A 22062-nucleotide genomic window follows, 5' to 3' on the forward strand; every position below is an offset into this window, starting at 1 on the left:
GCTAAAAAATGTGTTTTACAATTTAAAATATTTTTGGCAAGCCTGTTTTGGAAATTCTGTGGAAGGAGAAAGAAGGATGGCGGCTTTAGCAAAACCCCCACATTTTTTGTTTGTTTGTGATCAGAGATTGAAGTTGTTGTTGGGATGTCTGAGCGTTTCATTGCCATTTCAGATGAACCTGAAGCTCTTAATGGAAAGTATGAGCTACAATCGTCATTACATTCCTAGTCACTAAATACTAGTCATGCTTTTTTATTCTTCACAATTATCTCACACACATTTACTATTCCTGACAAACACAAAGAAACCAGGAATGACATTTAGATGGATAATAAAACAAGGTGAATGCATGTAGGAGAACACAGTCACAGTTAAGTAATAGACCGGAGCACGTTACTGATTTAGGCAAGTGTTTCTGGCTCTGCTGGCTCTTTAGGGGACGACATACCCTTCAGAGCAATACAAGCTGAGATTATGCAACACCAACAGGTCCGCACTGTAAGCACTGCTACAAATAATTCCTCTGGGTGAAAGACAGCACACCTGATGGAGACCCAGGGTTTTAGTTATCCTGTACTATGTCATAAATGTAGTGGTTTAAAATGATAATTTCTTATTATTTCTTCCTATTCTACACCTTGGCTGGACTTAAGCAGGTGATTCTTCAGATCTGAGGGTTGTTGGCCAAGGTCACGCGTGTGGTGGCTGCTCCATTCGGCCGGCAGGACTGGCCGGGGCTGCAACTTCATTCGTGTGTCTGGTGGCGCAGACGTGGCGGCTGAAATGACTGGGATAGGCCTCTCTCTCTCCAGACGGTTTTCATTGTTCAGCAGCATGTTCTATGACTTCTTTACCCAGCCCAGACTTCTTTACTTGCTGGCTGAATTCCTGGAGAATGAAAGAAGAAAACACAAGGCTTCTTAAGGCCTACATGTAGAACTGGCATGGCATCGCCGTTGCCATGGTTTTTCATCAGAGCAAGTCAGAGGACCTGCCCAGATTCAAGGCACAGGGGCGGGAGGAACAGACCCTCCCTCTTAGTGGGAGAAGCACCTTCCACACGCAGGAATAGGGAGAATTGCTGGCAGCTGTTTTTGAAGATGAACTACTGGAAGGAAGGAAAGCACTGGAAATGGCAAAGCACAAGTCAATATAAAAGGCAATACATATATTTTTCTTCTCTTAATTTCTTTAAAATACATGTGACTGTTTAAAGCAAAATAATAATGAATGTAAATGTAACATATAAGACAATAAAGCACAGAAGGACTTGGGGGTGGCAGTAAATGGGACTATCTGTGGCAAGGCCCCTTTATTTCAGTGAAGTGTCACAATTGTAACTTTAAGTGGTTGATAATTTAAGAATGCATATCATAATTCCTAGAAACACTGCTAAACAGTAATGCAAAAAGATATAGCTAAAAGGCAATAGAAGAATTCAAATGGAATGATAAAACATTTGATTAATTCCCAAAGTGAAGACCAGAGGAACACAAAATAGTGGAACAAATTGGAAAAAATATCAAAATGATAGAGGCCATTTCAACACTATACATTATTACAGTTGATATGAATCAATACAACACACCAATGAAAAGGTGGAAATGGTCAGACTGGATTGAAAACATGAAAGCAACTAACTCCTATTAACAAGGGAAGCACATCAAATAAAAACAGAGTTAGACTGAAAGTAAAAAGATGGAAAAAGATATATCATGCAAACTATAAACTCAGAAGCTGCAATGACTATATTAATGTTGGGTGAATTTCACTTCGGGATGAAGTGTGTTATCAGAGACAAAAGAACAGTTCATAACGATAAAGTGGTGACTACATCAGCAAGACATAAGAACCGGAAATGTTTATGTGCTCAGTAACAAAACTTCAAACTGTGTGAAGGAAGAGCTAACAAAAGTAAAGGAAGAGACAAATCCACAAACACAATTTTCAATGACAACACCCTTATCTCAGTAATTAACAGTATTATTATCTGAAAAATTGGTAATGATATAGAAGACCTGAACAAAACCATTATGCATGTTAACCTCGCTGATGTCATAGGACACACTGCTCAACAACCGCAGAACACATGTTCTTTTCTAGTACCCACGGAACATTTACCAAAATGTCCCTTATTCAGGGCAGTAAAATGAGTCTTAAGTTAAAAAAAAATGTTGACACTTCACACAAAGTTTCCAGCATAAATAAACTGGTAATCTATAACAAGGCCAATGGAGGAAAAAAACAGAAGATGCAAATTATGCACGTCCTGTTGCAGTTATCTATAGCCATGTGACACACGACTCCAGAATTCTGCAGCTCGTCACCACCGTTTCCTTGCTCGCAGTTTTGTGAGTCAGGAATGTGCACATAGTTCAGTGAGAATAGCTCACCCCTCCTCCAAGTGTCGCGGTCTGGAGGTGACACTCATGCAGCGATACAAGTGACTGATTTGAGCTGCGAGTTCTGAGAAGCTCCTCCTCTTGTGTGGAACGAAGATGCTGACTGTTGGCTCCACGTGGGCTCTTTCATGTGCTGTTGCATCTTCTCTCTGCACGTGGCCTTTCTCTGCAGCAGGATGGCCTGGACCTTTTAACACGGTGGCTCAGGGAGCCAAACGGGCAAAACAATGAAGCTGAGCCTTCGAGAATATAAGTGTTTTTTTCCTCAAGTCTAAGTCGGGTGTATATAGTTGGATATTTTTCTCTGTGTTATCATGTGATCTGTTTTTGTTCCTTTTTAACTTTTATTTATTGATTTGAGAGAAACATTGATTGTGGCTCCACCCACTTACCCATCCACCAGCTGCTTCTGGTAGGTGCCCTGACCCTGGGTCAAACCTGCAACCCTGGCGCTTGGGAGGGCGCTCCAAGTAACTGGGCCAACCCAGCCAGGGTTGTGTTTGGTTTTATGCTTTCATTTTGCCACATTCCTTTTAAAATCTTGTTTGTATTATTAGCTGTGATGTAACATAAACTATGTCTCTCCAATTGTTTGGTTGTCTGAAGCATGTTCTTTATTAGATTGCAGGGAATGAGTGAAGGGTTTCATGTAAATAATATTCACTAAAGAAGTCTCCAGCTTTAAAATATGTAGTTAATTATACTAAGTTGTTCTTCAATGGAATGGTAAGGAAGTCCTTGTTCCTTAGCATGTGTTTTCTTCTACAACAGAATCTAGAAAGCCTTCTGCATGCTTTGCTTTGTTTTATACTGTGTTTTTGTCATGCTGTTTCTTTGTCTTATATACAGCATTGGATGTGATATAGTATAGTCATTTTATTTTTACTCTCCTCACCTAGCACATTTTCTACCAGAATTGTACTGTGGGAAAGGGAAGGGGTAGGTAGGGCATACAAGTATAAAGATATTTGTTCTGAACTTATTCTCTTTTCCCTACTGTTATCTAGAGTTGTCTAAGAAATGTTACAGTAAATCAGAAATGTCTTCACCATTTTGGTGAGAGCATGAATTTCTTGCCATTTAAAATCAGTTCTGGGTTGGTTTGGGTGAAATTCTACTTCATGGCAAGGGGAGAAATGTAGCCATACCGAGCCTTTAGACTGGAAACCCATGTCTGCGTTATTTTATGTGTGTTTTCTTGGAACAACATTGTCCTCTGGATCAGACTTGGCAGTGGAGTCAGAGCACAGGCTGGAGTGAGGCCAGGGACCCAGGACACAGCAACAGCAGAGGGAATTCTTCTTGCAAGCTCCTGGCTACTGCATGGTGTTTACGAGGACAACACAGAATCAAGTATGTGCAGCCTTTAGAGGAATTCCCGTACAAACTCTTAGCAGACCCTTCAGTCAGCTCTGCAACACCCGGATCCTGCTCAACGGTTCGCTTTCTGGGTCGGGGAAACTCCCGAGATTCCTGCGGCAGCCTATGCCATGATCTGTGCAACCTTTCACAATTCTCGTAAAGACTTTAACGCTGCCTCCCTTTAACGTTCACTTCTTAGTCGTCACTCTGTTACCTTGGAGGCTTCGGAAAGGCAGTCTGACCCTTCTTTCTCAGATAGAAGAACTCCAAACTTTGGAGGCAGATACTGTGTTTCCATCGGTCTCTGCTTTTCCAGGATCGTCTTCCCTGGAGCTCCACTTTCCCATACTGCACATCTAGCCATCTCACTTTCCACCTCTAATTCGTAAGAAGTCTGTCAACGCTTCTCATGTCAGGGACTCCCTTGCTGAGAGGGGAAAAAAGATCTTGCCCAAACTTGGGGGAGGTAGTCCAGGGTCCCCTACATTCAAAGCTACATTTTGATACAAGAGAAAAGTGACTTCAAGGAAACAAGGAAAAGGCTACGCAGATTTATTTTGCCAGGACCACCAGCCAAACAAAAACCTAAAGGCGAATTACTGGGCTAACGCGGCATTCTGCTTTTTGACTCTTCCCCTCATCCACTTGCCCTCCCGTCGCCCCAACATCCATTAGCAAATAAAGCCTCCCATTTCCCCGACTGGGACAGACAACGATTAAATCTGGAGCGAACGCAGAGGGAGGGCGGCAGTTCGCGGTCACTTCCGGGTTACTTAGGGCGGAGGAAACCGCGCTAGGGGAGGTGGGGGTCGAGTCCGGGACGTAGCCGGCTGCGCGGCGGAAGTTAGGGTCGCAGCTGGGTCCGCGCGGCGGAAGTTAGGGTCGCGGCTGTGTCTACACGCCGCCTAGGAGCCCGATGCGGATTGTGCGCATGCTCACACGCTGCAGTCGCTAACTCCGCTTCCGGTGGTTGCGCAGCCGCCCAGATCCGCGATTTCAGGTTTAGCGGTGCAGAAGGGGTCCGGCTTTGGGCAGGTAGGGGCCGCGGGTGTGGGCCATCAGTCACTGCGGGCAGTCAGAGAGGAACGCGAAGGGGTACGCTAGCGTTCACCCGGCATTGTCTCCCGATGCGCCCTTCCTCCAGTTCTGAGAAGGAGGCACAAGGGTGGCAACGCTTTGGCTAAGGTGGTACCTGCGTGACACCTCTGTAGTTTTCGAGAATTTGGAAACGAAGAGCGGCTTCTTTAAGGATTCCGTAAAACACACGTGCATGGGATTTAAATTCCTGTGCTATTTAAAACCCATGCTTCTAACCATAGAATTTGATTTTAGATGATTTACGCTGGCTCCGATGTGAAGTAGCTAAATTTGAGGCAGGGTCACTAGGTAGAAAGCTAGTGCAGTAATCTAGACCCAACTTGGAGGTGTCCCAAACGAGGGTAGCGGTGTAGGATTGTGGAGAAGAGGGAAGGCAGTTTCAGCAGGACCTATACCATAGCGAACTATCGGATATAGAATATTGTCCTCACCTTGCTGAGGTTGGGCCGGGTGACATTACTTCCCTAAGCCCTTCCGTTTTTTCAACATGAAAATGGAAGAAAATCATAGGATGTCTGTACGGATTAAATTAGGTGATTTATGTGCCTGGTGGATATAGAAGGGCCAGTAAATTGTAGCCAGTATTACTATTATCATTGTACTGTTTTGTTATTTTGCATTATTTTGCTGTTTCTCTAGACTTAAGTTGGGGTTTTTTTTGTTATTGTTTTAAAGCAAGGGGACATACTTACTGTTGTGTTTTCTTGAAATGTAACATTTGTCTTTTTTGAATGGATCATTTATTTTGGCTGTTGCTGAAATAAATTTGTTTTTTGAAGGAACTACCAGTACAATTAATTTTGCTGATCAGGTAACGTGCACTAAATTTAAAAAGTCTTTCTGTATACCTCAGAAGGCTGTGGATTGAGATGCGCAGAAAGTGACTGATATTCTCATTTTGAAACAGGTATGAGTGATTTCAGCGAAGACTTGCTAAGGCCCAGGACGGAGGATGACCCAGAGGAAATGAGAGTGGGCTCTGGTTCAGGAATGCATTTCCCGTGGCTGCAAAGGCTTGTAGAGAGTGTGGGTAAGTGAGACAGCGTACCACCGTTTGCCTTCAGCGCAAGAGATTGGGTTCCATGTGGATACAAAATGAAGAACCGGGGTGGTTCACTTTTTAGGATAGCAGTAAGATACATGAGGGTTTCTTATGCTGTAGCAAAAAAGAAATAATTAAAAAGTAGGTTCTTCTCTTATTTCTTTTAGAATTCTTTTCCTTCCAATTAATAACAGTCTATATTATGGTACATAACAGTTTTTTTTCCTCACTGAGCGCTTATGACATCCCTGGCATTGGCTAACTGGTGGGGCTCTGTAGATGAAGACGTGGTCTCTAGCATCGAGGAGTACGTAGCTAGGAGGTATTTTCAAGAAGTTGCTGCTGAATTGCATTGAAATAGTTCCTAACAGAATTGGTCTATAACAGATTTCAAAAGCCGGATAGTTCCTCCCATTTCCATCTGATGTGACTATAAACACGGTTCCCTGGGATAAACCCCGTACAAGGACACGTAAAAGAAGCGATGATCTGTGTGTTGGCCCGCTGGACTGTGTGGCTCTGGGGATGCATTTGAACCAGCACTTTCCTCATTGCCCGCAAATCCCTCTTTCTTAACCTGACCTTCTCTCCCCACCCCCCTTTCATGGCTGATGGGTTATAGGTGGCGGGGTTTTTTTCTTGCTTGATGAGAGAGAAAAATAATTAAATGGAGAAGAAAAGGTGCCAGATTGAGAACATGTTCAGTGGGAGTCCCAGTACCAGGCTCTGTAAATACGGGGCAGTTACTCTTTCTAGTAAGATAACATAGGTCGCAGGGTGAAGGGTGAAGAAAACCTGTGAGTCGCCCATGTGTCCTAACCTTTGACCTTGTGCAAATTAGTTTCCTTTGTAAGATCATCTTTAGTTCCTTTTTTCTTTAATGTTCTGTGTCCTAAAATATCCAAACTCAGAAAGAGAAAACAGAGTATTTGAAAATAATTAGCCTCTAGTAAAAAGCTAACTTACAAGTGAAAATGACTCATTTCTTCACAGTGCAGCACATTTATGTAATGGTAGATTCAGTCTGAAGTTGTTGTTGACATAAGAAACATCCAGACCTGTAAAGAGCTTTTAGAAGAGTTTATTTGAGCCCAAACTGAGACAGTTACTGGGAAGCAAGGTTTCAAATACTGCTTTCCCCTTAGTTCTATCTAGACTTTAGCTCCTATTTCTTTTTCTTTTGATCTAAATCTCATCTCATGTAATTATATCAGTACGGCCTCAGTAATTCTTTGTGCTAGGCATTTTCAAGGTGAGGAAACAGAATCTCAAATAGGTCTTTAAGTGCTGGTCTCAGGAGTCAAAGCCACATCTATCTCAAAGCCCGTAATTTTTTTTTTTTAGATTTTATTTTTTTATTTAGAGGGGAAGGGAGGGTGAAAGCGAGGGAGAGAAACATCAATGTGTGGTTGCCTCTCTCACACGCCCCCAGCTGGGGTCTTGGTCTACAACCCAGGCTTGTGCCCTGACCAGGAATCAAACCAGCAACCTTTTGATTCACAAGCCATTGCTCAGTCCTCTGAGCCACACCAGCCAGTGCTCAGAGCTCACACTTTTTTTTTAAAGATTTTATTTATTTATTTTTAGAGAGGGAAGGGAGGGAGAAAGAGAGAGAAACATGAATGTGCGGTTGCTGGGGGCTGTGGCCTGCAACCCAGGCATGTGCCCTGACTGGGAATTGAACCTGCGATGCTTTGGTTCGCAGCCTGTGCTCAATCCACTGAGCTATGCCAGCCAGGGCTAGAGCTCATACTTTTAATGACTGAAATATATGAGAAAAACAATAAGATAACACGTTAAGTTCCTGGCATAGAGCCTCTGGCATAGTGAGTGTTGGAGCAATAATAGTTTCTTTCTTCTCTTATTTCATTTTTGCTAATGAATGCACAAGGTTTAAAGACTCTACTCTTTAATCTTTGTAGCGACTGGAGGGAGAAAGCAGAAGGAGTTTGCTCAGACAACAAGCGCCTGCTTAAGCTTCATCCAGGAAGCTCTGCTGAAGCACCAGTGGCAGCGAGCGGCCGAGTACATGCACAGTTACTTTCAGATCTTGGAGGACTCAGACAGCAACAAAAGGCAGGCTGCACCCGAGGTCAGTGAGGTGTGAGTCCACTGGAGGGACCACCGGTGTTGGGGCGTTTCAGGCTCCTGAGCTCCACCCGGAATAGCTGTTGTAGGGTCTCAAACTGATTTAAAAGTACTTTTAGACGGAGCGTTTGTATTGGGACATTATTTTACACACTCTTGTTACTTACTGTGATTTTAAAGGAGACTAAAGATAGTTTGAACTCTGAATTCTCAGGTTTCCCTAACACTGATTTATTTATTCTGATAATTCATTCCCCCCTGTGATTATTTTCCTCTCTCTCTAGGATGAGGGGAAACAGGTTACTTATCCGTCTTAAAATCACTCTGACCCCTCTTCCCCCATCGGCTCTGCTCTGTTTTTCCACTCTCCCGCTCAGCAGAGCTCCTTGAAAGCGTGTGTGTGAACCTGTTCTCTCCACACACTGTCCAGTTAGGCCTCCCCGACCTCCAGGGTCCCCATTTCCCCAAATGCTCTGTCAAGGTCAATGGTGCTCCGTGTTCCTAAATACAGTGGCGGTTCTCAGTGCTCACCTAACTCGACCTGTTGGCAGTAGGTCATTGCCTCCTGTGTGATGCGCTGTCACCTGGCTTCCAGGACACGAGGCTCCCTCCATTTTCTCTCCTGCCTCGCTGGCCGCTACTCTGGCTCCCCCTCTCACTGCTCCTCTTCCTGGGCCAGCACTCAGGCCTTAGTCTTCTGCACCTGAACTCACTCGGGCGATCGCTGTCCCTTTCACAGCCTCGTCTTTGTTCTCTGTGCCAGAGGTTCCCAGTCCTGCACCCGTGGCCCTGACCTCTCTCTCTCATTTCCGTGAAAAGGAAGAGCTCCAGTCCCTGTCACCCAGGTTTTGCTGCCCTGGGAGAAAATATATCTCATCAACATTTGTCCGTGGCTGATAGCAGTTCTCAAATTGGTGTTCTTCATCTAGATTTCATAGAGTTGATGGTAATGAAGCCGGGTGAGGTCGCAGGCAGTGTCCGGTCTGTGGCCCTAGGTTTGCAGATAATCAAGACGGGACCAAGAGCAATGAAGAAGCACTATTAATAGAACCCAAGTTTTTTGATTTTCCTCCTACTTAAAATTTTTTATCATCAGTGTGTATCTTAACTGCCCACCTTTTTAGACTACTGACTTAAAAATGGTACTGTTAGAGTTATCTGGAATTTCGATTCAGTAGCTGGGAAAGATTGTATCACGTGTGATACAATGTTAGTCTCTCTGGGTGTAGCGCAGTACAATGTTGATGGGAGTGGTGTGGAGGAAAGGAAATTATGGGTTGCTTTTTAGTGTTGTAATGACAAAAAAAGTGCTTTTCTTAGACATTGGTTAAAGCACAGATTTTACATTTTTGTTAGTAATTTCTGTTTTGACAGATTATTTGGAAACTCGGAAGTGAAATTCTCTACTACCATCCCAAAAGCAGCGTGGAGACTTTCAGCGCCTTTGCTGACAGGATGAAGAATATCGGCGTGATGAACTACTTAAAGGTGAGGATGCGGCCCTGTGACTGCGCCTGCGCTGCGCTCTGGCGGCAAGAGTCGCTCGTCCAGGTGGTGAGAGGGAGCGGGCGAAAGGAAAGGCAGGGACGGAAAGGTGAGACTGCTGGGTGAATAAGAGAGCCTGAAAGGAAGCGGTGTTGTGAGGACCATATACTTCTGCATTTCCGCTCCCCGCCTTGTTCTCCGCGCGAAGTGCCGTCTGCCGTGTGTCTCTGGCACCAGAACCCGTTTTTCGGAGATGGCACCTGTGTGCAGTATGGCGATGGGCCTCTGAGCTCTCTAGGAATTGGTGCTTTTGGGAAAGGGTAAAGCTAAACAAATTGGGAATTTGAGTACATGAAAACGTTTTCCCCAGCTTCACTGAGGTGTAATCAACATATAGCGTTGCATGAGTTTACTGGGTACAGTGCGATGCTTTGCTGCAGGACACAGTGTGAGAGTTACCGCAATAAGGTGATGGGCGCGCCCTTCACCGCACACGATCGCCAGCCTGTTGGTGGGGGTGTGACGCGGAGAACATCGAAGCTCTGCTCTCACGGCAGCTGTGGAGTGTGCAGTTCAGCACCGTCAGCTGCGGTTGGCCTAGCACACGGTCGGTCCCCGGTACTTGCTCATCTCATGGTGGGCCTTCGTGCCCTTGGACCACAGCCCTCCACTTTCCCCCGCCCTCAGCCCTCGGCGGCCACCCTGTGCTCTCCGTCTGCCTGGCTTTTGCTTAGAGTCTGAGCCAGGACACTGTCCGCAGAGCCCAGGTTCTTTCCACTGGATCCTGCTGCCTTCTCTCTGTAAGCTTACGTAATTTCTCTCTTATTCACCTCGAGTTGTTTCCGCTGTGTTTCCTCTTGGCTAGATTGAAATTAAAAATATATATATCTCCTGGTTGGCATAGCTCAGTGGATTGAGTGCGGGCTTCGAACCAAAGCATCACAGGTTCAATTCCCAGTCAGGGCACATGCCTGGGTTGTAGGCCACGGCCCCCAGCAACCGCACATTGATGTTTCTCTTTCTTTCTCCCTTCCTTCCTTCTCTAAAAATAAGTAAAAGTAAAAAATCTTGAAAAACACACACACACATATATATTTTTTTATTTCTGAGAGTGGGGAAGGGAGGGAGAGAGAGAGGGAAAGAAACATCAGTGTGTGGTTGTTTCTTGAGCGCCCCCTACTGGGGACCTGGCCTGCAACCCAGACATGTGCCCTGACTGGGAACTGAACCAGCCACCCTTTGGTTTGCAGGCCGGCACTCAATCCACTGAGCCACACCAGCCGGGGCAGATTGAAACTTTTGATGACAGGGACAGTGTTGTAGGATCATTGGTGCGCCAGCAAGGTCTCAGCCCAGCAAGTACCACGTGTTGACCAAACTTTCTGACGAATGGCTGTGTAAGGACCTGAAGGTCAAGGGCCTTTCCTTATCGCCGTCGCAGATCTCCTTGCAGCATGCGCTGTACCTCGTGCACCACGGGCTGCTCGACGACGCCAGCAGAAACCTCAGCCAGGCGGAGACGTGGCGCTACGGCGACAAGTCCGCTTCCCAGGAGGTGCTCATCAACCTGGTCCAGGCCTACAAAGGGCTCCTGCGGTACTACACCTGGTCTGAGAAGAAGGTGGAGCTGTCCCGGCTCGGTGAGCAGTCCGAGCGAGCTTTCCCTGTGGCGATGCGGCTGAGTCACGGGCCCTGGGGGGGCACCTAGTCCCCCCGCCAGGCTTTTCCCAGACACTCCCGAGAACAGACATTCCCGTGGATGTAAAATTCTCGATCATCATCCTTTACGTTTCTAATGGAGCAGAGAACTTTCAGACAAAAATTACACAAATTAAGTTGATGACCATTTTAGATGCATTGCTTTTTTTAAACATGGTTCCAAGAAGGATGATCATTTTTGTCAGCAGGCATTATTGCATGTACTCAAGTGTTTCTCATGGGTTTAGAATGGGGTTTAGTGCGTTTTATTGTGTTGTTTCTCAGAGTACTCTGTCTACAGTACAGAACGAGGTAAAGTCGTTCCACTCTGCACAGAGGTCGTAATAGACGGTTTTCTTGATTGACTGACCGTGTGTCCTCACACGGAGTCCCCTGCTCTGACCGTTTCCATGGGGAGGTGCCCTGTGCCAGCCCGTTTGTCGTCTCTGGAGCTGTGGGTTCCCTGCGCTTTCTCTCTCTCGTTTGGTGTGTCTCGGTCGCTGCTCTGGGGATGACACCGTTCTTGTTACGCTCTCATTCTGCGCCAGGTCTCAGACCCAGTGTCGACCACGTCCTGTGTGCTGAGCAGCGTTTCCTGGCGAGGCTTCTGAGATGAGCAGCGCTGCCTTGGTCTCGGGTCCCTGCTTTTACTAACCTCAAGATCCCCTTCCCACCCTAGTTTTTCCCTCTCCCAAGGTACTTCTGAACTGCCCCCTGCATCCCGATAACCTGGGAAAGGCTCTGTGTAGTCTCCTTGCCCAGAATGCCCTCTGCCCTCCGCACTCCCTGGACCCGTGTTTTCATCCCTTCACCCTCGTAGGTCGGCCCCATGTCCAGCCTGTATCGTTTGGGTCTTCGTCTCTTGCTTCCTCATTGTCCTGAGTTCTGTCCCGTGTATCTCCTTGTCTACAGCAGTCTGTCTTTTGAGGTCACATATCTGTCCTCTCTCTCTTTAGTTAACTTGCCATACCGCCTGCTGCGATATTTTTTAAAGGCTTGCTGATGTTGGCTAGGTAAGTTTTAAAGTCAATGTTTACTTCTCACACACGGTCAGGCAGAGCCGAAGTAAATATTTGACAGTGAAAGCAGCTGGGACCTGGCCTGCCTCAGGTCCCCTCCACGGACCGGTGACTCAGCACCTCCCTGCGGCGGACGCGGTGCCCTGGGGCGGCAGGGGTTGAGGACGGATGACACATGCACTTCCATGTGTAACAGAGCAAAGTTCGGACTGGGTTTATGTAGCCAAGCTCGTAAGAACTAAACACGTGGATGTCTGCCCCCAGCTGGCTGGGAACGGGTCCCTGCGGCTCCTGTGGCCGCCCTGGTTGGGTTTGATGCGCTTGCTGACCGGGGACCCCCTTCCACAGCAGGTTCCACCCAGCTCATGCTTCCTCGGGGATCTGCCTTTGTCTTTAAAATTTTTTCCTCTGTCATTCCTTGCCTACTTTCCCCTTACCACCTCATTTCCCGTCTGCGTTGGTATTCATTCGGTGGTCCACCAGGGAGGTCTCTTTTTTTTTTGGCGAGGGTTACTTTTTGGCTAAAAAGTAGCAGTGGTCCCCAAAGTGCTTTGGTCTTCTCTTAGTTACTGCTTTTGAAAGACTGAGTGACTTTCTTTTTAAACCTGTAAGACTGTGAAATATAACATGCAGAAAGTCCCCACTTAACGCTGTTGATACAGGTGCTGTGACTTCAGTGAAATGACAGGTAGCAAACCCAGTTTTACCCTGGGCTGATTGACGTGAACAAGAGTTGAGTTCCTGTGGCATGTCATCAACACTGTAACGGAACAGAGTTGAATGCAGGGTGTCATTTGAGGACCTGACGTTTACAGAAAAAGGGTGTAAAACAGACGTGTGATGGAATGAACAATTCTGAAACAAACGTCCATGTAATCCCCACCCGGATTCAGGAGCTTGCTCTGCAGAAGGCTCCCCCCGGGTGCCTTCCAGACAGCGCCACCTCCTGTCCTGTCTTGGAAATCCGCTGTCCCAGCTTTCCCTGCAGCCCCGCCCTTGCTTTTTGAAACCCTGCCCACTCTGGGGAGTGTCTGTAGGCCGTGCAGTGAGGGTGGCCTGCCTCCTAGTGTCCTGTTTGTGCATTTTAACATTCATTTTTAAAACATTCCATTGTATGACAGTCATACAGTTTATTCCTTCTGTATATTGACGGCCATGTAGGCGATTAGCAGTTTTTGGCTACTACAGATAATGCCTCCGATTCTCGGGCAGGTATACTGGTCCCCATAGGTGTGTGTTTGCGGAAGTAGAATCGTCGTCAAGGGGCATGTGCACTTTCAGCTTCAGTGTAGAGTAGGCCGAACCCTTTCCAAGGTGGTTTCCGATTCACATTCCACAGGGAGTCTGATCAGGGTTTTCTTTTGTCCGTAATCTCTTTAATGTACGTTACTGCCAGATTTTTCACGTTGCTCAGTTTGTAAGGTGTGGTGATCTCTCGTATTTTTTAAAAAGACAGCTTTATTGAAAACCGAGATGTGATTCTGACTACAATTAACCCACTAAAAGCGTACAGTTGAGTGCTTTGTAGGACATGCACACAGAGCTATGCATCCATTGCCGTTACCTTTTTAGGGGGACGAGCTTTTGAAGAGTTAGTGTTACTCTTTATTTGTTACAATTCACCGGCAGAGCCCTCGGGGCCTGAGCTTTTCCCGTGGGTAGTTGCTGATGGCTGATGTGGCGGGAGTCTGCGACACTGGATGACTCTCAAAACCCTCTGTCTTCGAGCAGACCAGGATGATTACGCCTACAGCGCCGCGTCCCAGAGCATGCTCGACCACAGCTGGAAGACCTCCACGGACTTCCACTCGCTGATTCAGGTTCCTGGAGTCTGGGATCCCTTTGTGAAGAGTTATGTGGAGGTAAGTAGACTTTTCATGAAGTTTTATGAGTTTCATTTAGGCCTCATCTCTATGGATCAGAAGGAAACTAAAATGCTTAAAAATTGTTTAAAAAATAAGATGTATCTTTTTTGGTCTGAATAACTTTTGTTCATAGTAGTATTCTGTAAACGCGACTTTGTGTTTATTTTTACCACTGGATAATGTGTCACAGCCAGATATTTATACAATAAATAGCGATCTAGTTGTAAATGTCAACTGTGTGTTATCCTTCCTGAGCTTGAAGGAAATGCGGAAGGATCGTTTATGATCCGATGGGGTGCAGTGGAGTGGGAAGGAGGCAGAGATCCGAAGCTAGGTCACAGTGTATGGGATGGAGAAGAACGGCTTTGAGGACGTTCGTGGGGACGTCCTGTTGCTCGGTCATTGTGAAGCAGCGGAGGGGCCTTGGCGCCGGGCACTGGGAATAAACCGTCTAAACAGTTTGCCTTTTGCACGGTTCACGGTGCTGAAGCGATGGTGGGGTTGTCGGAAGATGGTCCGTGCACCCAGATGCTGGTGCGCCTGGGAGTTCCCGGGACGGGTAGGGTGGCGTGAGATGAGAGGAGCAGCAGCTGCTGCCGCGCCCTCCTCCTGTGGCTGAAGCCCCGGAGGGCCTGAGGTTCTCCTGAGGTCCTCCGTTGTCGCGCGCTCCCGTCGAGCGCTGTGCTGCTCACAGGACAGCGCTTGGGTGTGGTGGCTGCACTTCTCGGGAACAGGGCACGGCAGGGAGAGAGCGGGGACCCACGTGGGCCCGTGTCGTGGGGGACGTCTGTGCTCCGTAGAGGTTGTGGCGGGCACTGCGCCAACCTCTGTGAGAGCGGAGGCCGGCCTGCCTCCCGGCCCCAGGCGGCAGAGGCTGTCCTCCAGCCCCGCGACACCCTGGCGACACCCTGGCGCCCGTCAGGGAGTTAGTTGGGCGTCGCCCCTCACGCAGCGTCGTATCACGGGGGCCGCTGAGGGAGCGCGTCTTGTTCCGCAGATGCTGGAGTTCTACGGGGATCGAGAAGGGGCCCGCGAGGTCCTCACGAATTACGCCTACGACGAGAAGTTCCCGTCGAACCCGAATGCGCACGTGTACTTGTACGGCTTCCTGAAGAGGGGGAAGGCTCCGAGGGAGCAGCTGATCAGTGTGCTGAAGGTACGGGACTTCCGGTCGGCGTTCCGGCGGGGCTGGCGGACTTCCGGTCGGCGTTCCAGCGGGGCTGGGGGACTTCCGGCCAGCGTTCCGATGGGGCTGGGGGTCCGCGTGGGAGTGTGTCAGTTCACTGCTGTCCAGCTTTCGTCGGCGCTGCAGCGCTCGGAACGTCCCGCATTACTGTCAGTTTAAAAGTCACCGGTAGTGAAGTTTACGTGCAATAACACACAGATTCTGAGTGTACGCCTAGAGGCATTTGAACAAATGCACGCACCCGTGTAACCACCACGATACCCAAAATACGGAGCATTTCCTTCGGTCTGGAAAGTCCCGTAGTTTGCCCTGCGGCCAGCCCACCCCCACTCCCGGCCCCAGGCAGCCCCTTTCTGCCTGATCTGTTCGGTCTGCTTTCTGGCCCCACCGACTGGATCGGTCTCTTCTAGAATGTCACGGAAGTGCAGTTGTACCGTGTGCACTCCTTTCTTGCCTGGCTTTTCTGCTCAGCGTAAGGTTTTTGAGGTTCATCTGTGCTAGTGTCCCAGTACTTGTTCCCCGTTATTGCTGCGTAGAATTCCATTTTCATGCATTCTCTCTTTGGTGGACGTTGTTGTTGTTGTTTACACTCTGTGGCCGTCAGGGATGCTGCTATGAACACTCATGTACAAGTCTTTGCGTGCACGTGTATTTTCGCTTTTTTGGGTATCTGCTGAAGAGTGGACTTGCTGGGAAGTATATGTGCGACTTCTTAAGAAACTGCCCGACTATTTTCTGAAGTGACTGTACCATTGACCTTCTCATTGTCAGGAGACAAAAGACCAGTTTCTCCACATCTTTGCCAACACTCGGTTTTGTCGCATTTTTTGAATTATAGCCACTCTATTTTGTGGTGGTGCCTCATTGTGGTTTTACTCTGCATTTCCCTAATGACTAATTCCCTAATAGCTGTGGAGCATCTTTTTAATATTTCTATGTCTTATTATTTAAAGCATTATTTATAATTTTGACAAGGTATAGTTTATGCATCTTTCTTTTCTAATTACTTTTTAATGACTAGTACTTCTTGTCTCAGAAATCTTTGCCTACCCAGGCTCATGAAGGTTCTCTTCTGTGTTGGTTGCTAGAAGCGTTACAGTTTTATGCTTAGAGGTATGGTTTTTCAGCGGAGTTGTTGGTGCCGTGTGAGGTCAGGATCAAGGTCTGTTGCTTTTTCGTGCGATGGTTGCAGCCGAGTTTGTGGGAAAGACCGTGCTTTCCCCCGGACCTGCGTCGGCCACTCTGTGGAAAACCAGCCGACCGCGTGTGTCCGACAGAAAGGGGCTGTGTTGGACGTGGCCTTGCCTTCCAGACCAGGCAGGCTTGGAGAAACGGTTTTTCCTTCTGGAAACTGCAGCGTTTGAAGTTAAGAACTCAGTGGTGAGTTTACTAGCGGTTGCACGTAACAGAAGAAAGGGTTGATGAGCTGCATGGAACGCACCAGGGTAACGCATGGACAGGAACAGGGTGAGAAGGACCAGAGGAGTGTGTGAAGGACTCGGTGCGAAGGTCTGACACTGTTGGCGCCGTGGGAGGGGCGCTGGGTGGGGGGCGGTGGGGTGGGGGGGACTCCCCCCCACCCCGCGAGAAAATGGGCTGAAGCAAATAGACGCGCAGACAGACAGAAGCCAGCGTTTGAAGAGCTCATGTCTAAGAATTTTGTAAAACTGACTAAAGATTTCTGGAGTTCTGATGATGATCTGTTTTCTTGGTCTGCTTGCTGATTACATAATTGTGCATAACTTTGTAAATATTTATTGAATGACACATTCATAATTTGTAGCACGTCTGTTACATGCTATATTTTAACAAAAGGTTTTTGAAAAACCTAAGTGAATTCAACCATATATAGAATTCTGTATATAAGACTTAATGTGATTTTGTTAAGAACCAAGTTTTAATAATATTCTCAGATATTGGTATATTGATCTTGATTGATCTCCTTTTAAAAAGCTGTTTAGAAGAAAAAAATTTAAAAAGTTACTTTCTGTTTTAAAGGAAATTATCTCAGTGTAAAGTCAAAGAATCTCAGCAAGCAGAGGGAATGAATTCATTTTTAATGTTAAATGTGTTAGGATGAGAAATAGAATTTTACTTTAAATTCTGTTTCTAGCATATAAACAAAAATAGTCCTTTCTGTTTCTGAGCGGAAACACCTTTAGTGTCTCTGTTGTGTGGAGCGGCTGTGAAAACATTTCCTCACGCGTCCCTGCCGCGCCGCGTCCCAGAGCACGGCCTCGCGCATCCCCGTGACCAGCACGTGTCGCGCGGCCGCTCTGCGTGGCAGCTGCTCTGCGTGGTGCCCACTTCCCCCTGCATCTCTCCTCCATCCTGGCTTCTGAAAGAAATTACATCTGTAAGTGTAGTAAACAGCATAAAAAACATGGGAGGAGAAAATAAAAGAATTTCCACGGACTTCCCCCCCTCCTCTGATTATCTCGTTGTTATCGGGGGTTTTTTTAAAAACCAGCTGCAGACAGAACACTTTCTGCACCCGAGTTGAAACTGGATGAAAGCAGGGCATGTGGGAAACCTGTGAGTCATCCACTGAGGGTCTGTTTGACGGTAAGAACTTTATTGGAGAGGAAGCTGAAATCTGAGAAGTGCCTTTTGCATGTGTAAATTTGACAAAATTACTCTTTCTTTCAGATTTTGTATCAGATTGTACCATCTCATATACTGATGTTAGAATTCCATAGATTACTGAGAAAATCAGGTAAGTCACGCGTGTTTTAAATCGTTTCTTCGCCGTAGCCAGGCGGTGGACTGGGGTGGGGGTGGCGGGGGGTGCCAGCAAACCCCTGCTCCCCTGTCCTGTGAATCGGGTTCCACTGGTGTGCAGCCACGCCCACTCACCAGCGCTGCGGCCGCGGCTGCTTCTGCTCAGGGCAGCAGAGCCACTTAGCTGTGACAGAGACCCCCTGGCTCAGAGCTTACGTATTTACCGTCTGGCCCGTCGCAGGAAAGTTCGCTGACTCCTGCTGCAGGACGTGGGGCCACAGTCAGCAGGAGAGAAAGGGCTTTCCTTTGTGTGGTCCGCTTCGTTTAACCACGGCCGCGCCGCGGCTCTGTGTGGACGAGCCCGTGTCCTCTCAAGGGGAAAGCAGCCCGAGCCGGGCCGGTGCTGAGCCTGTGCCGGTGAAAACGTGCGGGAGGGGACGCACAGGAACCGCCCGAGCCGGGCGGCTTCTTCGAATGGTGCCCTCGCTGGGTGCAGTGGGCCCTTGGACAACGTGGGCTCGGACTCTGTGGGTCCACTGATACTCGGAGTCTTTTCAGTGACTCCTGTAAAAGCATTTTCTCTTCTTTATGTTTAATAGCATTTTCTTTTCTCTAGCTTGCTGTGCTGTAAGAACACAGGATATAATACATAGAACAGACAAAATGTGTGTTATCGGAACAGCTTCTGGTCAACAGTAGGCCATTCGTAGTTAAGTGTTTGGGGACTCAGAAGTTAGACGTGGGCCTTGGCTGGGTGGCTCAGTGGACGGAGCACCGGCCTGTGAACTGAAAGGTCCCTGGTTCAATTCCCAGTCAGGGCACATGCCGGGGTTTCGGGCCAGGTCCCCAGTTGGGGGTGAGTGAGAGGCAACCAATTGATGTATCTCTCACACATCAGTGTTTCTCTCCCTCTCTTCCTCCTTCCCTTTCCCTCTCTCTCAAAGTGAATAAATAAAATCTTAAAATAGAAGTTAGGGACTTTGGACTGTGGACATAGGGGTGCGTTGACGATCCTGACTCACGTGTTCAGCAGTGCAACCTGAGTAGAGATGAGACTCGGCACTCCAACCTGAGGAGCGTGGGCTGAGTTCCTGAGCTTTTCGGATTCACCCCCGAGCGTATGAGACAGGGAACCGGTGTGGTCCGTTAACCGGCCTGGCGGGCTCACGCTTCAGCAGCGTTTCACCGACCGGATGTACTGTTTCAGCTCTGCGCGCTCCCGTGCCTTGCGGTGCTGCCTAATCACTGTGACCGTTACAGAGCGGGAGGAGCACCGCAAGCTGGGCCTGGAGGTGCTGTTTGGTGTCCTGGATTTCGCGGGGTGCACTAAGAACAGAACTGCTTGGCAATACTTGGCAAAGTGTCTCAGACAGACCTTGACGGGGTGAGTAAGACACACAGTGTTTATCACTGCATCAGCATCAGTAACGTTTCCCAGAATGACCGCTGACGCCTGCCAGTTTCCAGGTCGAGTCCTCTGCCCGTGGGTTTGGGCGTCTTGAACTGTGGGCGCTGCCGCCGTCTTCCGAGTCCCTCGGAAGCAAGCACGCACCAAGTCACAAGTATGACCTGCGCAATTCTGTGAAGATTTTTCTACACTAGCAAAGTCAGCCCTGCCACACTGCTAGGGAATGTTTTCGTTTTCCAGTTGGAGGGGAGGACAGACGGGCCCCTCCCACCCTGCGAGGCCCCCAGGAAGCTCTTTGGGGTCCGCATGTTGTCATGGTCTCGGGTCCCGGGGGGCAGGTCTCCCCGCAGCCGCTTCCCATGCTGCTCCCAGTGGGTCGCGGGGCCTCCCGAGACCATCTCGGGTTTCATCCGGCAGATACTGACCAGGTGCACCACGAGCTGGGTGTCTAAGGTGACACCTCTGATCAGGATGCCCCTGGTGCCACGTTTTCAGGAAAAGGGTGGCACCGATGGTACCACTCCTGGTACCGGTACTCCCAGTACCAAACGACAAGGCAGAACTTGTCGTTTTCACTTGGTGAGAAGAAAGGATATGAAAAAAGTTTTTTTTCCAATTGTATCCATTTTTAGTTGGTTAGGAAGTTCACTATCGGTGGGAATGGATTTCAGGCTTCAGATCTGACCCGACCCTGGAGTCAGAACCGAGCCGATTATAAAATGTTTTTGGGGTGATGCGTTGATGTGCCCACAGTCAGCCACTTCGCAGGCCTAATGCCCTGTCTGAACCCCTGCTGACCATAGAGTTCTTGGAGGCCGAGGGCTGTGCCGTCCCTTGTTTGACCCCGGGGAGCTCTGCAGGATGGGTCCCCAGTACGCGTTGGCTGAGTCAGGTGGTGGACGAGCACTCGGCATTGGCCAGTGCGGCTGTCAGCCCCGTGTGTTCGTGCATGTGGGTGGTAGCGGCACTGAATGTGGACGGTAACTTTACGCCAGACCGCACGCCAAGGGCTCGGCCTGAGGCCGCCGCACACGGGGCCCGGGGAACCCTGGTGACGGTGCTGTGAGGTGGTGCCAGGAGGGGGTGCCGGTCATGCCCTCCCCTCACCAGGACCGATGCAGTTCTGAGAGGTGCGCACGTGCGCGGCCAGGGCCGCCTGGAGGGAGCGTGGGGGTCTGAGGTGTGCGCCCAAGACCTCGACTTCGCGGCCCGTGCTGTTGCCTGTGCGCTCAGCTGACCGGCTGCTCAGCGAAGCGGCAGTGGGACCCGGAGACAGACAGGCAGGCAGGCAGACAGACAGCTGGCGGAGCTCACTCCGGCCTGTGCTCCGCGGAGGCCGGGCTCAGACGGGGGCTGGGGGACGTCTTCCTCGTCATCGCTCTGCAGACTCTCGAGGTCACGTCCTTGACCTTGTGCCTGGCGTTTCCTTTCCCAGAAACCATCTCGCCTGGGTGCTCGAGCAGTGGACCCCCAGGAAGAGCTGGTGGCCCGGCTTTCACTTCAGCTCCTTCCGGGCGAGAGGCGACTGGACGGAGGACCGAGCTCTGGCTCACGAGAAAGCCTTCGTGGCGGGCACGCTGCTGGGCAGAGGTGCGTGTCTCTGTCGTCTTGTCCTCGGGACGCTGCCTTGGGAGGACTCTGAGATCACAGAGTGCAAGTGCCTGTCCACCAACTGGCAGCGCGCCTAGTGCAGGACGTGTGGACGTTGGACGCTAGAGGAACAGCCGTTGAGAAACTGGTGAACAGACAGATGAGCCCCGGCTGGGGCCAGGGCCAGGCTGTCTGTGGAGGGGAAGCTCTGTGCTTGCGTAAGCAGCAGGGGGGTGCTGCGCTGTGGGCTGGGGTTGGCGCTCTGCTGTGACTTGAGTGCGCAGGGCCAGTAGGACAGAGGTGCTGGCTGCTTCCGCAGCCAAGGGCCGTTGGCCAAGCCGTGCACAGGGTCTCCTGGGGTCATCTGCTGTATCGGATGTACCAGGATCGGAGCAGCACTAAAAATGCAGAAATGTGTTGGAAGTGTTTGGTCAGTATTAAAACTATTTTTCTTTCTTTCTTTTTTTTTTAGGTTGCAGATATTTTCGGTATATTTCAAAACAAGATCATCAAGCTTTGAGGAAGAAAATGAAGCGGATAAAGAAGTTGGTGAAAAAATACAGTATCGTAAATTCAGGACTCTGATATTGAATTTAAGTTATTTCAGATTAGTGGCTACAGCATTGTAGCTCCATAGATAATTATCGAATGTATTTATTTGGTATTTTAAGAAGATAGTTTTTTATATGGCTATAAAATAACTTTATTTTTACATTTTTGTTTACTATTATTTATAGCTAGACAAACAGTCTCACTACCTCTACTCTGTGAATAAGTGTTTTTTCCTTTTTTGTACTGTTCTATGTAACATGTATTAAGGAATAATCTTCAAATAAAAAATATATTTCTTTAATTGGAGAATATACCTCCACAGCAGTCTCTGTTATTTGCATATAATTTCCTGACTTTGTGTAACGAGATGTACCTGTGATACTGTTCCGTGAATTTGGTTCTTTTAGGCTCTGAAGACCCACGTTAGCTTTGCCATCGTGAAGATGTTTGGGTGCCGAGTTCTGCTGAGGGGCTCGGGAAACAGGAGGGTTCAGAGCGGACGCCTCCCTTTCTCTTGCTGTGTGAGGCCGGGCGGTGTGGGGCTGG

The 22062-nt window shown here is 48.6% G+C and overlaps 1 protein-coding gene and 1 long non-coding RNA gene across 4 annotated transcripts; one reads left to right on the plus strand and one right to left on the minus strand.

Annotated features, from left to right (window-relative positions):
- Positions 1-2938: 2938 nt before the first annotated feature.
- On the minus strand, positions 2939-5829 carry LOC118498273. Its single transcript, XR_004900797.1, has 3 exons — positions 5768-5829; positions 5551-5553; positions 2939-4944 (listed from the first exon to the last, which is right to left on the minus strand). It is a non-coding gene; the product is annotated as an uncharacterized LOC118498273 (long non-coding RNA).
- TAF1A (TATA-box binding protein associated factor, RNA polymerase I subunit A) lies at positions 4620-21818 on the plus strand. 3 transcript variants are annotated; one of them, XM_028531299.2, is made up of 11 exons: positions 4620-4799; positions 5770-5892; positions 7827-7996; positions 9367-9480; positions 10919-11117; positions 13926-14056; positions 15057-15215; positions 17895-17961; positions 19227-19350; positions 20810-20964; positions 21437-21818. In XM_028531299.2, exons 2-11 carry the CDS (start codon positions 5772-5774, stop codon positions 21547-21549), a joined length of 1353 nt encoding a protein of 450 aa, XP_028387100.1. In that variant the 5' UTR covers positions 4620-4799; positions 5770-5771; the 3' UTR covers positions 21550-21818. The 3 variants fall into 3 exon arrangements, with proteins under 3 accessions (XP_028387100.1, XP_035871946.1, XP_035871947.1); XM_036016053.1 differs by lacking the exon at positions 4620-4799 and adding an exon at positions 4917-4949; XM_036016054.1 differs by lacking the exon at positions 4620-4799 and adding an exon at positions 5608-5673.
- Positions 21819-22062: the final 244 nt, after the last annotated feature.

The sequence above is a fragment of the Phyllostomus discolor genome, chromosome 15, assembly GCF_004126475.2.
Source record: "Phyllostomus discolor isolate MPI-MPIP mPhyDis1 chromosome 15, mPhyDis1.pri.v3, whole genome shotgun sequence".
In the NCBI taxonomy this organism is placed as follows: Eukaryota; Metazoa; Chordata; class Mammalia; order Chiroptera; family Phyllostomidae; genus Phyllostomus; species Phyllostomus discolor.